Consider the following 11,719-nt stretch of genomic DNA (forward strand, 5'->3'; position numbering starts at 1 on the left):
AAACCCCTCCAGCACGGTAAGGTGACGGCTCATGGAGGGGCTGTCCCAATGTGAGAAATAAAATCGAACATCAGCCACAACGTGCTTCCTTTTTAGATACTCGTCTATCACCGCCCTGCTGCTATGAAACGGAGATTTACATCGTTTTAAGTAATTTTGTGATTGTGCCCGAACTTTGGACTGTGTTGCCAACGCTAACGTCATGACACCATTACCCACAATGCTTCTGTTTACATCACGAATGACCCAGATTTCCACTCCTGCGCATGTGTGTTGCATATGGGCATGACGAGAGAGCGGCTAGTTAACATGGAGTTGTGAATCAATTCTTTTATATTTTTACATCGATTGTATATCGATTTTCGATAAATCATTACATCCCTAGTTGAAAGTAAAAACACTTTTATAATGGGGACCACTGATGGTCCCTGGGGGATTAAGTGTGTGTTGTTTTTTTTTAAACAGCCATTACTCCAAAAACAAAACTGCAACAAAATCAGTGATGTTATGAATTAATGACCTAACAAAGGCCCTAATGAAATCAGCTCAATTATTCCACTTTGAATTTATTTTTTGGGAAAATATTACAAATTTTGTGTTTATATTCTTTAGAAAAAGCAGTGTTTGTTATGACAAAAAGGGCATACATCAGCTATACAAGAGTCTTTATTCAGAGTGTTCCTGTGTTTCTGACTTGATAAGCAAAGGAATCGCTGTCAGTAGACAGTAGTATCGCATTTCAAATGCTATAAATAACAAATATTATACTGTCAAATTAGTGAATAGGTCATGTATCGTGAACTTTCCTGCAATACAGTGAGGCCCATTGCAGTGTTGAGCTTTCACACGATATTGCAATAAATATCAGTAACATCAATACCGTGATACAACCAAACCGTCAGCTTTTGATATAGTAACAGCCAGTGTTCATTTTGACACGATATTTTAATTTAGTTGACGTTATAGTCTTTTGACTAAAAATAATTAAAGTCTTAGTCATAATTTAGTCATCTGATTGAATTTTAGTTTAAGTCCAATTTTAGTCAACAAAAATAAAGGGCAATTTTAGTTGACTAAATTAATCATTTATTTAGTCCAGAGGTGCCAAAGTCAAATGGACGGAGGGCCGAATAAAAAATTTTGCGACAAGCCGAGGGCCGGACTGATGGAATGTTCATTGAAATTGTTTAAAATGTCCTGATTGGATCGGGTCCTTTGCGCCTGCTGATGATGTCACGCTTTATATTTCTGTAATATATTTCTTGTTTGTTTGTCACCCCCCTGGCTGTTGTGCTAATATGTTCAGAGTTACTAAATAAAAAATAAAATAAAGTACGTCACTTCCGCTTACGACCCGAGAAGAAGCCGCTGCCCGTCTTGTGAAACAAGATCAGTGGAACGTTTGCTTTTCTCCTGCCAAACTGGAAACAATTTTCTGGTTGACTCGGGCTGCAAGATTGTATGAACTGTACATAATGTGAAGTGAAGCGGAGAGGATCATATGATTGGTATGATGTCTCCAGCTGACTCTATTTTAGAGTGGCAAGGTATGGATGTAGGTGCTCCGGTCAGAGAACACATACCTGTATTCCACTTGACACGTCTATTTACCGTGGTCTGCAACAACACAGACAAAGAATAACCTAGCAACATCCTCCAATGCATATCCATTAGTTAACAATATGCCTAAACATTAAAATTCTCTGTATTAAGCAATTAAACAGCCAAACAATGCATACAATACACATTCACACGTTTCATCATTAGAATATAGTAAGCATACTAATCGAAATAACTAGTGATCATCAACGTGACATCACTCACGAGAACATATCTAGGCTATTATGTACAGCAGTTACCTGACATGAACCTGACTTATCAAACTCACTTTTTAACATTTACACACAACAACAAACGTGGTGAAACACGGGAAATCTGCAACTACTGCATTTGCTGGCACAAACAAACTACTAGCTAGCTGTCGAAGGAGGAGAAAGAAAATAAACCACGTCTCTCGCTATCGACACTTAGCGCTCGAGGAGCGTTCATTGCCTGCTCACAGTGTGGGACATCTCAGTACTTCATCGAAACTCAATGAAAATATCAAATGCCAATAATTACTAAGAATAAAACGTGAGATTTCTAACATGAAGTATTTCTTAATAAAGTGTGTTTTACTCCGAATAACTTTTCACCACAATCCGATTCTGAAAGCCATGAAGTGACGTGAAGTCTTGAGTCGGCATGTAGACGACCGAAGGACGATCCTCGCAAAAGTAGCGGTAATGTTCGTTATAACAACAGCCAGGGGGTGGCAAACATAGATGCAAAGAAATATGTTGCAGAAATAGTGTAACGAATTGGGTTATCTGTGTTGTGGTCGAATTTGTGTTTTGCCAAGTTGTGTTGTTTCCGAGGTTAATGAATGCATCGTGCGGCTCGCTTGATGGGAGGGCATGGGAGCGACAGTAGCGGAGGACGAAGAGGAGAGCATGACTGAACGGTTGTCGTACTGTATTAGCGTCGGCTGCGGCCCACAGTCGCCGGTTGGACTAATAAAATGTGAAACTACGTCTGTGGTCTTGGAAGACGCTACAATATATTTTAAAGCGTGACGTCATCAGCAGGTGCAAAGGACCCGATCACTTCTGCTACCCACACCGGCTTGCTGCGGGCCGGATCTAATAATAAAGCAATATGATCCCAGGGGCCGTAGAAAACCTTCTCGCGGGCCGGATGTGGCCCGCAGCCAGCAGCAAGCCGGTGTGGGTAGCAGATCTGATCGGGTCCTTCGCGCCTGCCGAAGACGTCACATTTTAAAATATATTGTAGCGACTTCAAAGAACACGCCGTCAGACGTAGTATAATTATCATGTTTTTATTAGTCCAACCGGCTGTCGCACTGGAGTATAAGTCACATTTTTGGAGGAAATTGATTTCAAGAACAGACATGTCATTTAAAACTTAAATGACGGACAATTTAAAATAAAAATACAATAGAGGAAACAACAGGCTGAAAGGTATGCTTATGTTGTTTAAATAAAATGGTATTGTATTGTACATTACACAACGCCCACCCACCCCCCGGAAGCCAAGTTGTCTCCGTCGCGTAACGCTAATAAATGTGTCCATATAAATCAAAATAATAAAATCGTGCGCTTAGTACACATCATTTCCACCGAGCTATGATGGTAACATTTAGCTAACATTCACAGATATGTAGCATTACAAGAAAGTTACGTTAACCCTTAGATGCATAAGTGGGTCAAAAATGACCCGGTGAGGTTGTTTTTCTTTAAATATTTTTGTAATGAAAAACTGTTAGGATTTCATGTTCCAGGTATTCCTCAAAAAAACATGTTTTTGATATAATGCCATTCACATTTTGTTTCTTACCTTTTATACTTTAAGAAATTACAGTTTTTGTATTACTACCCCAAGCTTCCATAAGTGGGTCAAAAATGACCTGCATGCATTTTCTATGGATTCGAATGGGAACCATTGATTTTTATCAACTTTGGCTGTCAGAACTAAATTAACTGTGAACCACACAGACTATATCAAAAGTTTCACCCTTCAGGAAGATAGTTTCACACAGCAAGAGCTGACATGTGAAAGTATTATCTTCATATAATATCGTGTGTGTCTCTCATGATTGTTATTATTTATAAAAATTACCCTACTTCATAACTAGCTAACACTAACTAGCTAACTAAGATCGCTAACATTAGTATATGCATTGTGTTAACGTTAGTGTGTGTGCGTGTCATTCATGATTGTTGTGTGAAAGAGTATGTTATTATTGTTTATCAACATATTAGCCTACTTCATAACTAGTGTAGACGTTTTCTGGCCGTGCTGAAAAAGCAGGTGGTGCTGATGTATCATAACTAGAGTTAGCCAACATTACTATATGCAGTGTGTGATTGTGTGTGAGAGTATTTATTAATATAGCTACATATTGATCTATTGGACACATTACTTTTATGTTTCCTCATCCAATGTGTCATGGCTGCTAGATACAGAGCTGAAATTGTCCTACAGATGCTAGATGATGGAGGCCAGTAACAGGGTTGGACTCTTGAGTCTGAAATTTCTGATGATGAGGACCCAGACTATTGTCCAGGTGGAAGTGGAAATACAACTGAACAGAATCAATCTGATTCAGAAAATTTCTCTTATGTGTCCTCTGAAGAAGAAAGTGTCCAAATCATGTCCAACAGAATGAGTCGGAAGGGCTTTTAACGGAGCGAGTGACCTCCCAACCAGTGCAGACCACAGAGCCACAACACCCTCAGAAGTCAGTCAGAGACTGCACAAGGGCTTAGCATGACTGCCTCACCAGAGGATGCATGGGAGTTCTTTATCACTGATGATATAATACAAGAGGTGATGAAGTGACCAAACTTGGAAGGATGTAGAGTAGCAACAGCTAGATGAAAAGAATGGAAAAATTACATTGGAAAAAATGGAAAAAAGATGAATTTATGACCTTCATTGGATTGACGCTGCTTGCAGGAAGTGAGAAGAACTGGGATGTATCAGTCCGTGAGCTATTTAGGAGTTATCTACATATTCCCATGTATAAGCCCTCTACGGCTATTGGAAGATTTGCAGACATTCACCATACCTTGCGCTTGGATGATCAGAGGACCAGAGCCTTCTGACTGGTAACAGACCATATGTATATGTGAGTTATGTGTATATTTGTGTAAGTAACAATAACGTGAAATGATATACGGGTGTGTTAATAATTTCATACATAAGTCGCTCCAGACTATAAATTGCACCCCCGGCCAAACTATGAAAATAAATCTGATTTATAACCTGGAAAATACGGTATTTTCCTTCAGCATACATTTAAACTTTTATACAAAAAGTATATCACCTATTTGTAAGTGTAGTTTAACACATTTAAACATTTAACACAACTGTGTCATTATTAAACTTTTAAGATGACAGTATGTCATCTTAAAATGTAAAAATTTGTTTTCGACTAAATGTATAAAAAAAAGGGCTTGGGAAGCTAGCATTGTCAACAGATCCAACTAATTGTGTCAAACTAGGGCTACTCAATTATGAAAAAAATTGTCATCACGATTATTTGGGTAATAACTGAAATAACGATTATTCAAATGATCATTTATTTTTGGGTACAAAAACAAGAAAATGTTTAAACGTAAAAAATAACGACAAATACATAATTTGAAACACTATTATTATGCAAGTTCCTTTTGAACCAAACAGAAGTTATAAAATTAGTTATAAGATAAAAAGGTGCAAATGCATACATTTGATTTCCTTGTGTAAACAAACGTAGTTCATTGGATATAAATGTACATTAATAATCGCTTTTTACGATGATAACAATTTTGTCATCGTGTAATGTAATAATCGTAATAGTAATTGAATGTTGATTAATTGCACAGCCCTATGTCAAGCTGCTGTCATTTACCACAGCTTAATATGCCAACAATTTTTTCAGTTCTCCACAGTTTAATGCAACGTTAGCAACGGCAACAAATTTACCTCAGAGAACATCTCGGGATGTACATTCAGTTGATATTGCTTCAGTTCAAATTCGTCACGTTCTTCCCATGAATGACCGTTCCACATTAGTGTAGCGACCTCGTATGTCGTCGCCGCAGCCCGCGCTTGCTAGCACCAATTGAGCGGAGGGGCTGACCGAGAGGAGCAGCTGACTGAGAGGGGCAGCCAGTATGGGTGAGCTGCCGTGCACTCACGCAGCAGCTTCGACGGCATTTTTATTTTCAGTCCTACTTTGTTCGTGCTTCTTCTGCGCGGCTAACTTGGAATTGAAACTTAGCACCGACATTCTAAAATCTGGACAATTCTGGGAGAACCGGAATGATGGTCCTTGTTACACTCGATTCCCGGTTATCGATGCCCAACCCTAGCCCCGTGGGACCGTATTACTGCTCGGATCAATGTAGCTTCAGCTCTCTACATACTTGGGTTAGGGTTAGGTTGGGTTAGGTTGAACAATTGTCCTTGATTAGTATTCCTCAGCACTAGAGACTAAGGCACTCAAGGACTTAATGCACAATTGCACACCCAAAGTTGCATTACATCTACTGCTACTGGTCACTTGAAAATGGTGCAACGATTATCAGCATCATCTGCACAACTGTCATAGTAATGTAAGTACCGCACCACTGAGCACTTTATCTCTGCTCTTATGACTCTCGACATTGTTTCACTGCTGTCAATGGGTGGTACTACTGCACAATGGTACCTTTACATTACGGAAAGACTTTCTATACTTGTATGTATTTGTTTATTGTAGTTGTTTGTTACTGCAATACTAGTGTGTCATATGACTAGAGACAAATTCCTTGTGTGTTTTACATACTTCGCTAATAAAGATGATTCAGATTCTGAATTCCGCCCACGGCAGAGTTTTTGCCTCAGTGATCACGAAAGGGAACGACCACCTGCGGCCACAGTTCCGGTTGGCCGCCGCAACAATGAAAGAACTGAACATGGTCCAGTTGGACTCAATGTTCATCGCCTCCTCTGGGACGTGGGAAAAGTTCTGCCGGAGGTCGGAGTTGAAACTCTTTCTGATAGGGGATTCTGCCAAATGTTCCCAGCAAACAATCACAATACGTTTGGGTCTGCCAGATCGGACTGGCATCTTACCCCACCATCGGAGCCAACACACCACCAGATAAGGGCTGAATGAATATGGAAAAAAAAGAAAATCCCTAAAAATTGCGATTGCAGTTGCAAATTTTACAATTTTATTACAACAAACTATCAGTTATGTCCTTTACGCATTGTAGAATACTGAGGTAAAGGCAAATGAAGCACTAATTAATCGCTGTGACATTCCAAATCCCTAGAGCCAGATTCTCTAGCTGGAGATCGGACCGCCAAGGTCCCTGCTTTTGGCCACTGCCCAGCTCACTACGCACCGACCCCTTTTTGTGCCTCCCACAGGTGGTGAGACCATGGGAAGGGGGACCCACGTTGTCCTTTTGGGCGCTCGCCTCCTGGTTTTTACATTTTCAGGTTGAAATAATTTGTTTTACAACTAAATGTCTTTTTTTTTTTGTATATATGGCTGATATCATGGTGAATGTTCACAGAGGCATGAGTTAAGAGTACCTGTTTTCTAGCCGTGTGTACAGCTGGGTATTGTCTGTTCTGAGGACAAAGACAATGTGAAACCAGCGTTCGGGGAAGAGGTCACAGCCGTGATAGTCTACAATCACACCTCCATGCGTCATCTTTTCATCTAGCTCATCCACCACCTGCAGGATCACAGAATCATAACATTTCACATTAAATACATAAATGATGTATGTAAAACAAACAAAAAAAAGGTTCGTTTCTGTGCAGGCTTTGGAAAGGCAGCTTGTGTTACATTTGAAGACATTATCGTTGCTATAAAGTGATACCTTCAAATTGAATACCCCAAAAGTTGTACAATTTCAAGTTCACGCAAAATTTTGGCGAATCGTATGTGCCAAAGTCCAGTCCAGCACTTTCTGGCGTTAAAACAGTCATCATATGTGATGTTGGAAAATCACTTTGTCACTGCAACTTAGGCTAGGTACACAACACAGGTCTTAATGCTCAATTTTTTTGTGTAAGCGTTCATATTACATTATAAATGCGACCTCTGTCCGTCGTGTTGTGAACACACATGCATCTCCCTAGTGACCTGCATTAGTAGAAGAGACGACGTCACTCACGGCATAGTGTTTACGAAAGTAAATGTGGTCAAGCCTGTCGGGGCATTCCTGTAGGAGGTCGAAAAATACAGTATTTGGGGGAAATGAGGAGGCGAGGCTTTTCGATCTCATTTCATGGAGACGTCTCTAAAGATGACGTCACGTCATAACCATGCGTAAAAGAAAAATTGAATCGATTTGAACTGTGGCTGAATTACTATCACCATAAATGTCCACTTTCTGCTTCATGTTTGAAGTGGGATTAAATTCAAGTCATATATAAAGTCAATACTGTTACTCAAAATAACGCGTCGTTATTATGGCATGCGCAATCAAGCCACAGCTCGAAGGTCCCCCTGTGCACTGTGGTCTCCTGTTTGGGAACATTTTGGCTTTCCTGTTAAAAATCGCCGATGGGGAAAGGTACATGAATAAGTCCCAAAGTTGTGTGCCGACATTGCAACATAGAGATTGGCGGCTATGTTGCAGGTGACACGTCTCACACGAGGAAGAAAGTAGTCTTTTTAGCCAAAAACCTCAAACTTAAACAGTGAGATTTATCATATGCTGTTGAACATTCAAAGATTTCAATGCCTAAAAAGTGTACCGGGTATATAATTTCATAAGACTTTTTAAAGTTACTGTATTTTTTTTCATTATAAAGAGTTATAATATAGTTAGCAATTGTAACTGTTATTGTATGTTTTTTTCCTCACAAAAAGTGTATACATGTGACAACTTGTCTTTAACTTGAATACTTAGATGTGTCATAGGCTGTTGCTGATGAGTGTTCAAGGATTTCAGTTAGGTCTAGGCGATATGACTGTGTGTTTCATATTGGTCGATATCGATATATATTGAATTTTTTTCTTTATTTTTAAACTATTGAAATTAATGACCCGAAGAAAAATACGTTCAGGTTATTTTATTTTAACATAATACTTAACCTTTAATAAGAGGTCAATGTAACTATGAAAGAGTAAAATAAACTGGTCGATATAAAGATTAAATAAACTCCATTTTAAAGATAATGTACTTAAGGGCTGAGAAATGTTTGAAAAACTGTCACAATCCAAGTATTTCATATCAGTCAATGTTGATAATTATTGATTTTGTTTTAAACCTTACCTTTAAATAACAGTTAACTGTTTTTTGTACATCGTTATGTAGTGTAATGTGTAGTTTGTCCTCCATTAGTGCATCGTAAATGCGTATTTGGTCTACCCCAAAGCAGTTGTTGACACATATATTAGCCTTCATTGTTCATCCAATGTAAGTGAACGAATACTCTCTTGCAGTGCATACATCATCGTTGACCACCCGTCTAAGGACTACTTTATCTTTTTAGCGGACTCATTATTGCCATAGTCCATTCATATTTTACTTGCTTGATTTTACCTTGAGTGCGATGCCGGTGTCGGATAAGACAAGAACTCCTCTACTTGTACACCATGGCTCCATCCATGGGTTTTTAATAGGGTTATCATGCATAATATAATTTAATTGTAAGAGTTGTACTGAGTCGAGTGGTCATTTATTTGAGCAAAGTTCCGCACGGCTGCCGGGCCCGCGAGCGTAGCGCACGGCTTCGGGCCCGCGAGCGTAGCGCACGGCTGCCGGGCCTCTCCGCGAGCGTAGCGCACGGCTGCTGGGCTTCTCCGCGAGCTTAGCACATGGGCGCTGGGCACGCGAGCGTAGCGCACGGCCGCCGGGCACACGAGCATGCTCCGTTGAGTTAACAGCTGCTTCTTGTTGGTTTAAATGCTTCTTCTTCACGTTTGGAGGCACGCACCATGCTGCGATCGGGTTTGTTTTTCTTGTTTCTATTGAACTTTTTATCAAAGGCATTTTCTATTGGTATCGATCACGTGTCAATCGCGATACATATCGATATCGAATTATCGGCCCAGCTCTAATTATAGTGTTTTAATAGTTCACAAAATTAAGAGATCTTTATTGTTAGTGTATTTTTCATTCTAGTGTAATTTCTTAGAATATCACCTGAATGGTATGCTTTTATTTATTTTTTCTAAAAAATGTACTGTTTAATTGTCATCGTTTCAAAATAAATATTTGGAAAAAAATGACTGGTGAGGCAGAGTCCTCTGAGTCATGAACTCAATTTAAAGGACTAGCCTAAATTTCAATTCTGACTTTAATTGAAACATATGTTCGCACGGAAACAAATGTCTCAAAATTAAGGTAAAAAAATGGAAAAATATTTTAATATTTATTTTTAAAGCTTTTAATTATGCTTCAAATAATTCCACATTGTTCAACAATGTGATAGCAGTGCTGCCAAACTTCACTTCCAGAATAATTTACCTGAATTTTCATATTCTGTCAAAAACATTACAGCACGACAGTGCATATATACAGTTTTGCCTTGTTACTTTGCGGTGCGGTTATTACGGATTTTTATTTGTGACCATAACTTAATCTATTGCAGTTTTACCTTGTTATTATGTGGGATTTCCTGCTATTTTTTCTTCCTTCCATTTAGTGTTAATTTTATCAGCCATTTTTAAATTATGTCACAGTTTTAGTCCAGTTTAATTGTAAAAACTAACAAATTCTAGTCTAGTTTTAGTCATGACAATCATTGTTTTACATGTTTACTATTGAGCGGTTTTACATTCATACAGATATTTCATGTATGAAAATGTAGGTTAGAGTTGTTTTGAATTGTGTGTGGCGAATCATCATATCTTCTCGAAATTTTTCATAGTTGATGATAGCCAAGGGCTGAAGACATCTACAAACCTATTTTTCATCGTAGTGATAGCGCCACCTAGTGGCTAAAGCAAACACATGCTTTTTTTCTTTGATGTTTTTATCCTAGCAGGTTAACCGGGTCCACCTCATCTTTGCACGGAAGAGTGTTTAGGACTTCCTAATATTAAAATACAAAATTTGTCATTTTTTGTGAAAAGCTGTTGCCATGACAACATGCAGTTTGCAAAAAAAACCCGAAACGCTTATTTTGAGGGTCTGAACATGCTCGAAATCTCTCGAAACTTTGTACATACATCAGGCCTGGCGAAATCATCAATATTTTTTTTATTTTTTTGTGTAATTTGTAAAAAAATGGCTTGCTAGCGCATTTTTAAAAATTCAGCCCCCGTTGTACGTTTCTTCGAGATCTACAAAAAAATGGTGGTACATGTAACAGTTCAAGGCCTACAAAAAAGTCTCTTGGAGCCAAATGCTAAACCAAACAGGCCATTTTGAATTAAGTTTAAAGTATGAATTTGCTCTGATTAAAATAGCTGCTGGAACTTGACCCACATGATAATTTCCTCTAAAACCCGACTAACATTTGATAAAAGTCGAAGCATGAAGAAGCAGTTTGCAAATAAAACTATGCTAAACATGCATGAAATCTCACGAAACTTTGCACACTCATCAGGCCTGGTGAAATCATCTTTTTTTTGTTTAAGTCGCAATTGTTTAAAAAATGGCTCGCTAGCGCCACCTAGAATAAAAAAATAAATAAAAATAAATAAATAAATCAGACCCGGTTGTACGTTTCACCGATATCTACGAACATTTTGTGGCATATGTAACAGGCCAAGACCTTCAAAAAAGTCTCTTGGAGCCATGTGCTAAACCTAACCAGAAGTCCGCCATTTTGAATTTACTTTACAGTTCGGCATCACATTGACTGTAATGTGATCCACATTATAATAATAATAATTTCGATTATTCAATTCTGATGTGCGAGCATCCTGACGTGACGGTACCCCAACGTTGCCAGGGCCCTTTATAGCTGCTTGCAGCTCTAGTTATTATTTATTCTTTTATTATCCTCCATAATCAAAGGGTGGAACATAAATTTTCACGTGTTACTCTACAGTACTTTAATAAGTAATGTGGCACTGCCTCTTTTAAGTTGTGCTCACGCCTTTGACTCTCCCCTTTTTCTGTTGATGACAATGGGGGGGGTAAGCGCCTTTACAGCTGGAGAAACGTAACCAAACATAACCAGTTTTGCCACATGATTTCTGTAGGGGCACGTA

At 38.8% G+C, this 11,719-nt stretch overlaps 1 protein-coding gene and 1 pseudogene across 1 annotated transcript in view; one reads left to right on the forward strand and one right to left on the reverse strand.

The window, feature by feature from the left end:
• The window catches only part of ak6 (adenylate kinase 6), a 45,652-nt gene that overhangs the window by 15,096 nt on the left and 18,837 nt on the right, over positions 1-11,719 (reverse strand). The window contains exon 5 of the mRNA XM_086030169.1: positions 7,132-7,277. Within this exon, the coding sequence (XP_085886295.1) occupies positions 7,132-7,277 (146 nt within the window). The remainder of the gene's footprint in view (positions 1-7,131; positions 7,278-11,719) is intronic.
• On the forward strand, positions 4,009-4,667 carry LOC147148011 (uncharacterized; annotated as a pseudogene).

This window comes from Filicampus tigris, chromosome 5, assembly GCF_054856515.1.
Source record: "Filicampus tigris isolate MCC_2025a chromosome 5, RoL_Ftig_1.0, whole genome shotgun sequence".
Classification (NCBI taxonomy): Eukaryota; Metazoa; Chordata; class Actinopteri; order Syngnathiformes; family Syngnathidae; genus Filicampus; species Filicampus tigris.